We start from the raw sequence: 12,040 nt of genomic DNA, 5'->3' as shown, positions 1-12,040 counted from the left end.
CCCTCCCCTCCCCAGGACTTACAGTATTGATGGTTTGTAGCTCCTTTACCGATCTGCCCCAGTGCAGTGATCTAACTTCTATTTCTGTGACCCTGTTAGCAGCTCTGCAATGTACCTTCTCCATCCGTTTGGTCTCTGATACTTTCTGCTCTCATCCAGCATGATGTATTTTTGCTTTAACTACCTACTGTATGTATTTTGTACCCTGTATTTGTGGACCTTCTCAACTCAATAAACACTTTCTTTGTAAAAAAAAAAAAAAAAAAAAAAAAATTCGGCCGAATTTTGGTTCGTTATGAAACGAATTGCACAAGCCTACAAAGCTGCACTCAAAGTTGCATCAAAGTCACACCCCAGCCTTAGGCTATGTTTCCACTAGTGTGACTCCAAAGCTGTGAGATTTAGAGTTCGACTTTGAGTGTAGCATTGATCCAACTTTACACTCTGGATCAAAATCGCATCAAAGTAGTGCAGGCACCTTTTCAAAGTTGCATAGATGGGAAAATTTGCCATTGAAATCTATAGGCTGTGACTTATTATGTTACTTTGTGTCCAAAGTCGCATGACAAGTCACACTAGTGGAAACGGAGCCTTAAACTCATAAATCACAAGTAGCGCCCTCTGCTGGGCGTTTGCCACACCATGCACACAGTGTCCATCACAGGGCCATGCAGAAACCACCATGTGGTTGTATTCTGTAGAAAATCTGCACCATGTTGCATTGCAATCTATTTTACAGTTTTACAGTTTTTAACAAACATAACAGACTTCCAAAGCCTCCCCCCTCCCCCCAGGAGAAATTGCTGGCCAAAAAGGAGGCTATGAAGACAGAAGGAGATCTGAGAAGGTGAGGAGGGATGGGGGTGGGGCTGGGGGGGGGGGGTCTAGGCATGTCTGTCTAAAAAGGAGATGAGGGATGGGGGTGGGGGCATGTAGAAGAGAAGGACAATTTTTTTAGGAATTGCAGAATTCAGAAATAAGGAAGTAAGGTTGTCCCTGAAGAACAGGAACAAGGTAATTGTCTAGCTTTGATTAGACGTTCTAAGCTTGGCAATCAGCTATACAGGAATGTATAATGTCAAAGATAAAGATATTTTACATATAATTGATAGAAACATTTTGACTGGACTTCCACTTTAAGGCCTCAGGACTTGAAATTTTGAGCCCTGTGGTATACTAGAATTTTTGTTTTGCTTTTCCCATTGGATAATATCATTTGAACTGTTGTCATCGGCTCTCGAAAGCTGTGCACTAACAATCAGACTATCAAGTAAGTTTTCCTGCGCTGTATCAAAGAGACTACAACTAAATAACTGCTGCAAAGCACTGAGAGGTCAAACCATAACCACATGGAAAATGAACAATGAAACACGGTGCTGCGCTATTAGAGTGATGATATACTGTGAATAATATGTGGTAAATGACCTAATATATCCACATGTACAATGGACAATGACTAATAATAAATCACTATGTGCCACACATATACCATATATAGATGGATGAATAATGAGTTAATGTTCTATACTTGTAAACAATTAATAAACAACAAAAAAGTGAAATAAATAAAAATAATGACAAAGGTCCTCTGAAAAGCGATTCACAGTCCTCTGAAGAGTGATTCACAATCTTCCAAATAAAAAATGCTAGATAATAAAGTGCTCCGTGAAGTAAAAAAAAATAATATTATCATCAGGGGATTCCCTGATGAAGTCGCATGACCGTGACGATACATGTAGGGACATAGAGGCACCGGAAGTGATGCAGGCTAGCTCGGCGCTCGTGGTTTGATGACTGTTATTTACTTTGTCAATGCGAGTACCTGTATCCATCGTTATTAAAAAAATCAAGTCGTTTTAAAACATACTACACTATTCTGGGATCCCTTGCCATCTTACATTTACCTGTATTGTGGGAGTTACACATTTTTGTATAAAAAGATAAGTGGTACTAGATTGAAAAGGAGCAGACTGCCATTCCAATATTGGAAATATACAAGCATAGGAGCTTCGTCCTCTACCAAGAACCATCTGTGATTAAAACACACACGCTGTTATCCCACAGCCTTGAGGTAAGAGGCCATCCATCATCACAGTGCACAGCATGGAAAGGGTGTCACCAGTAAAGAAAAGCACACTGCACTTTATATGGTGTTTGCACAGAAGAAAGGAAATCACTCTATCTTTTATTATTTTTTTGTTTACTTCATGGAGCACTTACGACCATACGATTGCTTCAAAAGCTGAATTTTTCATACAATTTTCTGATCATGTGTATGGGCCATTAAAGCTGGATACACACTATACAATTTTCTTTAGGTTTTTTTCCTTTAGATGTACCAAAACCAAATAATATGAGGTCAAACGTTAAAGCAGAGTTCTGCCGAAAAAAAAAAAAATTATGAGTCAGCAGCTACAATTACTGCAGCTACTGATTTTTAAAATAAGGACAATTGCTTGTCAAGGGCGCCCGCAAAGTCCTAACCCGAAGCCAACCCGTCCCTCTGGCCTGGTGGAGGCGCCAGCATTCTCAGTAAGGGAATTAGGAAGTGAAGTCTTGTGGCTTCATAGCCTGGTTCCCTACTGTGCAAGTCCCCACTGGTCCCTGCTGTCTTCTGGGCCCTGTGTGTCTCCCAGAAGACAGCGTGAGGGATGGAGGAGAGGAGCCAGACATGGCGTAGATCGCCACAGATCTATTGCCAGAAGTGGACACAAATACCTGTATTAAACAGCTATCTGCTCCCCCTGAAAGGTGCCAAATGTGATGGGGGGGGGGGGGGGGGGGGTACCAGATAAGCGTAAGTTCAGTTTTTGGGTGGAACTCCGCTTTAACAGTTTCAATGTGTATGCAATCAAAAGGTCCTTGCAGTACATGGTTTTGGTAAATCTAACAACAAAAGTTGTATAGTGTATATCTATATGTATTGCTGTGCGAATCAACACTATGGTCTCACGAGACAAACCCAGCAGAATCCATTTCCTCTCCCAGCTTAGTCACAAGGTTTTGCTCCATACACACTATTAGATTTTCTGCTGATTTTTGTCTTCAGATTTACCAAAACCATATATGTGGTCAAATCTGTAAGCTTCATGTACACGGGATGTTGTTCAACCTCTCCAGAATGATTTAACTTGACAGCTAGAAACCGGTGTCTAAAAACAACTGTTTAGCTGCGTTTACATGCCGCGTTTGCATCTAGAAATGTTTGGGAAAAAAACATTTTTTTTTCAAAAAAGCCAAATATGAAAAACGCCTGTAAACGAAGCGCGGCTAAACGCAACTTTGAAAAGCCTCTAAACACAACTTCTGAACACATTTTTTTGAGTTCCAAATAAAGCCTCTAAACGCAGCTGCCTAGAAATGACTATAAACAAACTTGTGTACATATACTGATAAGATAACATAGAGGAGAGTTCAGGAGCAATTGATAAAAATGTCCAATTGCACCTAAACGTCTGTTTACCGGCAGCAGCATTCATGAGGCCTAAGACCCCTTTCACACTGCGGCGTTTTGCAGGGGCTATAGCGTTAAAAATAGTGCCTGCAAACTGCCCTAAAACACCTGCTCGGGCTTTCACATTGGAGTAGGGCGCCAGAAAAAGTCCTGCCAGCAGCTTCTTTGGAGCGGTGAACTCACTGCTCCTCCCCATTGAAATTAATGGGGCAGCACTGCTATAACGCAGCTGCGTTTTGCGGGTGGATTTATCCCCTTTTCTGCTGCTAGCTGGGGGGGGGGGGTAAAACTGACCTGCTAGCAGCCAAATAGCGCTTCTAAAACAACGGTAAAGCATTGCTTAAAATAGCGCTGCTTTACCGCTAACAGCACAATGTGGTCTTAGCCCTTGTACACACGGTCGGACATTCCGACAACAAAATCCGTTGGATTTGGTCTGATGGATTTTATTCGAAACTGGTGTTGCATACACACAGTCGGACAAAGTTGTCGGAAAATCCGATCGTTCGTAACGTGATGACAGGATTTTGTTATGACGGGACTACGGTCAGGCTAGTGGCAAATAGCTTTGGTCTCGGAATTTGATTTGAGCACGCGTGGCACTTTGTCCGAACGGAATTCTCTACAAACGATCGGACAAAGTCCGATCGAATCCTGTTGAAATTTTATAGCCAAGCTTTCAAACTTTGTCGGATATTCAGACGGAAACAGTCCGACGGAGCCCACACACGGTCGGATTATCCGACAACACGGTCCGAACGGACATTTTCCGTCGGAATATCCGACCATGTGTACAAGGGCTTAGCGTTTCAATTTGTATGCAATCAGGCAGGCTCTCGTACTGCATGGTTTTGGTCAAACTGAAGACAAAAATCTGCAGAAAATCTAATAGTGTGTATCATTTGTTTACATTGTAATTTGTCACCCCAGAAAGTCAGGAGGTACGGTGAAAGGGCTGACTTTGTGCCAATGGAAAGCACCAGAACCCAGCTCAGCCTAGAACATCCTGCGACGGACAATATCGAGTTCTAGAAACCCAGCGACAAAGCTAAATGTTATGACTAAGCTGGGAGAGGAAATGGATTCTGCTGGCTTCGTCTCGCGAGACCGTAGTGTTGATTTGCACAGCAGCATTGCGCTTAGCTTCTAAGCCCCGCCTTCTTTATTCGCCGCAGCCGCCGCCTGAAAATGTGTGCGCTGCTTTCCCGAAGCACTGATTTCAGCTCGTCCTCCTCTCTCCTGGCACAGCGCTTTGTATTGTGACAGCTGTCCGCAGTCCGGAGCCCGAGACATGAAGCGCTCTTCTCATTACTAGTGGCGGATTTCTTTTTCCTTGTCTGTGGTCGGAGTCCATTTTCCTGGATGTATTGGATTGCTATGAATGAAGCGTGTTGTGTAGATGTAATGGGAGATGTTCGTTAGGGAGCCCCGTGCTCGGTGACGAGGGACAAAGGCTACAATAAGAGAACATCGTGTGAGAGAGAGAACGGCTGGGCGGCTTTCCTTTGCTTCGAGCGATCCTAATTCAACATGAGTAATTCCAGCAACCTCAACCCATGTGTCCCGGTCAGCTCCAATGCCATAGCCGCGGGCAGCAGCGAGGGCACCCGGGACGGAATGGAGGAGACAGCCAAGGACTCGGCAGACATTACCGCTTTCTACAGATCTGGTGAGCTCTCTCGGGAGGGGAGTGTTGGCACCATGACAGCTAGACGTGTGTCCATTCATTGTGGGGCTGAGGGGGCTCCTGTGGCTGTGCGGCCTGCTTAGCCTGTGCGCAGCTCTGGGGGTCCATCTTTCCAAGCTGGGCGTGTGTGATCAGCTGCTGATAGGTCCATTGAGCTCTGTGCTGTGCTGCTCGGCTCCTCCGGCCTGTTGTTAGGACGACGCATCATGTACAGTATGATGTAATGTGTGAGGGGGGCATCTGATAGGGCAGTGACCACAGACAAGTAAACAATGCATCATTGAAGGGAACTAACAACGTTTCTTTTAAAAAGAGGAGAATCTAAATTTGGGGGATTTTAATTTTTGTAAAACACTGCAGCCAGGGTCTGGTCACTGAATTGTTTTTAAGACTTGAAGGTGGGCAATTGGCAGTGATTGGGCAGCTCTTCTCCATTTTGGTGTTTACACATGAAATCCACAGGTCTTATTAACATTTGGTTATCCTTGTCAGCCAGTCATTAACTTCCTCTATTGTCAATGTTCATTTACAGTTTAAAACTCCATCATTCTGGTAGGTTGACTTCCTGCCCATTTATGACATTTCTCTTGCTTTCGTTTGTGTTTTTGTTTTTTTGAAGTGTATCTCCCCCCCCCCCCCCCAATATTGCATTTGAAAGACCACTGCAAATACAGTGTGACATAAAACATTGCAATGACTGCCATTTATTCTTTAGGGTCTCTGATTGAGAGATATGTGTGTGTGTGTGTGTACGTTTTGGGGGTTCTAAGTAACTTTTTTCTAGCAAAAAATACAGATTTTAACTTTTTTAGCATCAAGTGTCAGAAAAAGGCTGTCTAAGTGGTTAAAGAGTTGTAGAGGTAGGTGTTGTGTTTTTTTATATATATATATATATATATATATATATATATATATATATATTTTATATAATCTTAAAATAAAAAAACCTTCTGTGTGCAGCAGCCCCCCCCCCAATACTTACCTGAGCCCCATCTCTCTCCAGCGATGTCCACAAGTGTCTAAGCTGTTTGGGACACTCCTGATTGGCTGAGAAACAGCAGTTGTGCCATTGGCTCCTTACGGCTGTCAAAGTCATTTAGCGGATTGGGAGAGAGGGGGGCGTGACTAGGTCTGGCTTCCGTGTTTTGAATGGATATACGGAGCTCTGACACTGCTCGGGTGCCCCTGTAGAGGGGGCACTCGATAGGAAGCAGGGAATGGGTGCAGCAAAGAGGGAACCAAGAAGAGAAGGATCTAGGCTGCTCTGTGCAAAACCAACTGCACAGAAGAGGTAAGTACAATGTGTTTGTGTGGTGTGATGTAATATATTTTACCCGGTACTTTTGCCCTTTCCTGCCCAGCACAGTTTTGAGCTTTCCTTGCTGTCGCACTTTGAATGATAATTGCGCGGCCATACAACACTGTACCCAAACTACATTTTTATAATTCTTTCTTCCCACAAATATAGCTTTCTTTTGGTGTTATTTTATCACCTCTGTGGATTTTTTATTTTTTGCTAAACAAACTAAAAAAGACCGACATTATTGAAAAATAAAAAAAGTTTTTTTTCTGTTTTATAAAGTTTTTGTTTTCTCCGTCACTTAGGGCGCTGATGAGTTGGCACTGACAGGCAGCACTGATTGGGCAGGTACTGACAGGTGTTAATGCTGGGCACTGGCACTATGGTGTGCACTGATTGCCACTTTATTGGGCTCTGGCAGGGGCTTATGGTGGGGCACTGATTGGCAGCTGTCAGAGGCTCCTCGCATTCGTAGATGCTGTGCTCACCCCAGCATGTTATCCTGCTGGATGTCATATGATGCCCAGTCAGGATAACAGAACCACTTCTTGGATGTCAATCTTTTACTAGGCCGGGTGGGAAGTGGTTAAGCAAGACTTTACAATAACTTTAAACTCGCCTCATTTAGCCCAGCTTCACACTGAGTGCAGGAATGATATTGTATGAATTCATTCCCGTATGTCAGTCCGACTTCAGGGGTGATTTCAGAGACTGTGTGGGTTTCTGCACAGATGTCAATGGAAATTGCACCCTGAAATAGCCACAAATAGTACAGAAACTGCTTTTGGGAATTGGTGTGGCATTGCACTGATTCGGATGCTGGCAATTGCCGCTGATTTGGCATGTGATTTGACATGTCAAATCGCATCATTGTGAACCAGGGCTTACAGATGGAAGTTCATCCCTTTTGATCTAAAAGAACTAAAGGTTACATTGTATCTATTCTCTATCTCTCAGCGCTGAGAAATGCTGATTAACATTTGCCTTCTGCTGTTTACATAGAAATGAATAGAAATGGCCGACTAGGATTGTGGAGGTGGGGTTGAATCGAGTTTGATTTTTATTTTTATCTTTTTTTTTACACGTATTTATTACCGCTTGCCGACCGCCTCGCACTGATATACTGCCTCACGCCTCGTACAGGCAGAATCGCACAGCTGCCCTTTAAGAGGTTGCAAGCTCCGTGAGTCGGGTCACGGGTCCCACGGACTCGATCGCTGCTGGGATACCCGCGATAGCCTCACAGGGAGGAAGAATGGAGAGATGCGAATGTAAATAAGCATCTCCCTGTTCTGCCTCGTGACAGTGCTGCTGATCTGTGATCAGAGCAGAGATCAGTGACTTGTCACACACAGCCACACCCCCCACAGTTAGAAACACGCTCCTAGGACACACTTAACCCCCACACTGCCACCTAGTGGTTAACCCCTTCACTGCCAGTGTCATTTACACAGGAATCGGTGCATTTGTATGGGACAGTGGTCCCAAAAATGTGTCAAATGTCTGATGTGTCCGCCATAATGTCGCAGTCATGAAAAAAATCGGTGATGGCCATTAAAAAAAAAAAAAAAAAAAAAAAAAAAAGTATTATTAAAAATGCCAGAAAACTATCCCCTATTTTTTAAACACTATAACTTTTGCCTAAACTGAGGAAAAAAAATATATTTTTGGGGATATAATTAATATAGCAAAATGTAAAGAATGCCTTTTTTTTTTTTTTTTTTTTTTTTTATAGTGTAAAAAAAAAAAACTGCAGGGGTGATTAAATACCACCAAAAGAAAGTTCTATTTGTGGGGGGGGGGGAAGGATGTCAATTTTGTCTGGGAGCCACGTCGCACGACCGTGCAATTGTCGGTTAAAGCAACACAGTGCCGAATTGCAAAAAAGTGCTCTGGTCAGGAAGGGGTTAAATCCTTCCTGGGCTTTAGTGGTTAAACGATTAATCGTGCAACTCTAGGTTATGTGTAATAATAAAATGAGATGATGCAGGGAAAAAGTAATAAACTAATGAAGAAAGGAAGGTGCAAAAAGGCATGGAAAGCCAAGACACCAGCTGAAATTTATGAATAATTTGAAAGCAATCCAGCCCCTTTTCAATGCAAATTTATATCGGCTGGCTCAGTCTTAACTGATGGCGTATAAAAAGGGGTCTTGTTACAAAGGTGTTGCACAAGAAACCTCTCAAAATGGGTAAAAGCAAAGAGATCTCTCAAGACATTTGTAACCTTATTGCTGCAAAACATACTGATGGCATTGGCTACAGAAGGATTTTTAAACTTCTTAATGTTCCAGTGAGCACTGTTGGGGCCATAACCCGGAAGAGGAAAGAACATAATTTCACCATAAACCCACCCCGACCAGGTGCTCCTCGCAAGATTTCTGACAGAAGTGACAAGAATTATCAGAAGAGTTGTCTAAGAGCCAAGAACCACTTGTGTAGAGCTTCAGAAAGACCTGGACTTTGCAATTAATGCACTTAACAGCCATGGTCCTGTATGCATGCTTACCACACAAGACTCCATTGCTGAAAAAAAGCTCAATTAAAGTATGCTGCACAACATTTTAGACAAGCCTGTGAAATACTAGGAGAATATAGTTTGGTCAGATGAGACCAAAAATAAACTCTTTGGATATCATAATGCACACCATATTTGGAGGTCAAATGGCATTGCACATCACCCCAAGAACACCAACCGTGAAGTTTGGAGGTGGGAACATCATGATGTGTGGCTATTTTTAACCACTTGCCACCCAGGCCAATTCTCATTTCTCTCCTACATGTAAAAATATTATATTTTCTTTTAGCAGAAACCCTAGAGAATAAAATGGTGGACATTGCACGGTATAAAAAACGTAAAGATGGACAATAATTTTATTGAATTTTTTTTATTTTTTGCATACTGTCAAAGATGAAGTTACGCTAAGTAAATAGATGCCTAACATGTCACGCTTTAAACTTGCACATGCTCATGGAATGACGCCAAACTTCGGTACTTAAAAATTCCCATAGGCAGTGCTTTAAATTTTTTTTTTTTTTTTTTATTTTTTTTTTTTTACTGGTTACATGTTTTGAGTTACAGAGGAGGTCTAGGGCTAGAATTATTGCTCTCGCTTTAACATTTGCGGCGACACCTCGTGTGTTCGAACACTGTTTTCATATGTGGGTGTGACTTCCATATACATTCACTTCTGCGTGCGAGTACACGGGGACAAGGGCACTTTAAATTTTTTTTTTTTTTTTACTTTTATTACAATTACAAGGAATGTAAGCATCCCTTGTAATAGGAAAAATCGTTGCTTCTGCCCATAGCTTTTAACCACTTGCAGCCTGCCCTATAGGCAAATGACGTCTGCAAAGTGGTTTCAAAATCCTGACCGGACGTCGTGGCGATCGTTGTTGCGGGGGGGGGTCAGTTTGACACCCCGCAACTAAGATCTCGTTAAAGAGTCTCCGACGGAGACTCTTGACCACCTGATCAGCCGTGTCCAATCACGGCTGATCACCGTGTAAATAGGAAGAGGCGGTGATTGGCTTTTCCTCACTTGCGTCTGTTAGACGCACGTAGAGGAGAGCCGATCGGCTGCTCTTCTGATGGGGTCTGTGCTGATCGATTATCAGCACAGCCCCCCCCCCCCCCCTGAGGATGTCCACACTGGACCACCAGGGATGCCACCAGACCACCAGGGATGCCAGTCTGTGCCCACAATGGATGCCAATCAGGGCCCACAATGGGCATCACTGGCATGCATTATTGTTTGGCACTGATTGGCATCCATCAGCACAAAACAATACAGAACAATGCCGCCTATGTGTCCATTTGTGCCACATATCAATGCCACCTTATCAGTGCCCGTCAGTGCAGCCCCATCAGTGAAGTAGAAAACTTACTTATTTACAAAGTTTTGAAACAAACAAAATATTTTATTTTTTTATAAACATTTTCGGTCTTTTTTTATTTAGCAAAAATTAAAAAACGTAGAGGTGATCAAATACCACCAAAAGAAAGCTCTATATCTGGGAAAAAAAATGATAAAAATGTCATTTAGGTACAGTGTAGCATGACCATGCAATTGTCATTGAAAGTGTGACAGTGCTGAAAGCTCAAAATTGGTCTGGGCAGGAAGGTGTTTAACCAATTCGCGCCCGCCCTATAGCCGAAAGACGGCTTCAGAGCGGACGCCATCTGCCGGGAGGCCGTCCTTGGATGTCCTCCTGTTTACTTCAGCAATGCGTGCTCCCGGGAGCGTGCTTCGGGGAAGTTCTGTGCTGGCCGTGTCCCTCGGACACAGCCAGTCACAGATCGCTGTAAACGGCCTATCACAGTGGCCGTTTACAGCGCGATCGGCCTATCCAATGAGAGATGATCTCATATGTAAAAATATGAGATCATCTCTCAGCGCCGCTCTTCCCCTCACACAGACAGCGTGTGAGAAGGAAGAGATGAACGGCTGCAGCGGCCGTAAATGGGGGGGGGGGGGGGGGGAGGGAAGTGCCACCTGTCATCAGTGTCACATGACAGATGGCACTGATAAGTGGCATTGACATCAGTGCCACGTATTAGTGCCATCTGTCATCAGTGCCACGTGTCATTGTCCTGGTGCTCCAGGGCCTTCAAAAGTGTAATAGGTAGTCAACAAGTTAGATGTGTAATTTATGCTCCTAGTACACCTGATGGCGCTCCCTGCATGTTGGGTCTCTCTATGTGGCCAGGCTGTAAAAAAGTCCCACACATGTGGTATTGTAATACTCAGGAGGAGTAGCAGAATTTTTTTTGAGGGTGTCATTTGTGGTATACACATGCCACGTGAGAGAAATAACCTATTACAATGACAATTTTGCAGAGATTTGTGGGGAAAAATGACAACACCAAAAACCTCACTATGCCTTTTACTAAATACCTTGGAATGTCTACTTTCCAAAAAGGGGTCATTTGGGGGGTATTTGTACTTTCCTGGCTTGTTCGGGTCGCAAGAAATGAGGTAGGCCACCAGATGTGATCAATTTTGTATGATTCGCACCACAGTTTGTAGACTCCCTAACTTTCACAAAGACCAAATAATATCCACTAATTTGAGTTATTTTTTACCAAAGATAAGTAGCAGTATAAATTGTGGCCAAAAATTTATGACGAAAAATTAATAATTTGCATAATTCTGTCACAGAAACAAAGAAATATGCGTTTTCTTTCAAAAATTTCGGTCTTTTTTTCATTGATAGCGCAAAAAATAAAAACCCCAGAGGTGATCAAATACCCCCCAAAGAAAGCTCTATTTGTGGGAAAAAAAGGACAAAAAATTAATTTGGGTACAGTGTTGCATGACTGAGTAATTGTCATTCAAAGTGTGAGAGCACCGAAAGCTGAAAATTTTGGTCTGGGCAGGAAGGGTGTTTAAGTGCCCAGTAAGCAAGTGGTTAAGTGCCTGGTATTGAGGTGGCTAAAGGGACAATTATTATTATTATTATTATTATTATTATTATTATTATTATTATTATTATAAATTTTTTATTTATTTTTTCAAATTACTTTTTTTAATTACATTTTAAATGTGTAAATATGAGATCTGAGGTCTTTTTGACAACAGATCTGATGTTTATGT

The 12,040-nt window shown here is 42.7% G+C and overlaps 1 protein-coding gene across 1 annotated transcript in view; it reads left to right on the top strand.

Moving 5' to 3' along the window:
- Nucleotides 1-4,599: 4,599 nt before the first annotated feature.
- Nucleotides 4,600-12,040, top strand: part of LOC143998051 (triple functional domain protein-like) — a 70,221-nt gene continuing 62,780 nt past the window's right edge. The window contains exon 1 of the mRNA XM_077493826.1: nucleotides 4,600-5,123. Within this exon, the coding sequence (XP_077349952.1) occupies nucleotides 4,985-5,123 (139 nt within the window). The 5' untranslated portion in view covers nucleotides 4,600-4,984. The remainder of the gene's footprint in view (nucleotides 5,124-12,040) is intronic.

This window comes from Lithobates pipiens, unplaced genomic scaffold (assembly GCF_037356315.1).
Source record: "Lithobates pipiens isolate NorthernLeopardFrog02 unplaced genomic scaffold, aLitPip1_a1.2 Scaffold_19, whole genome shotgun sequence".
Taxonomy (NCBI): Eukaryota; Metazoa; Chordata; class Amphibia; order Anura; family Ranidae; genus Lithobates; species Lithobates pipiens.
The sequence above is the reverse complement of the archived record's forward strand: the minus strand, read 5'-3'. Positions and strand labels throughout refer to the sequence as shown.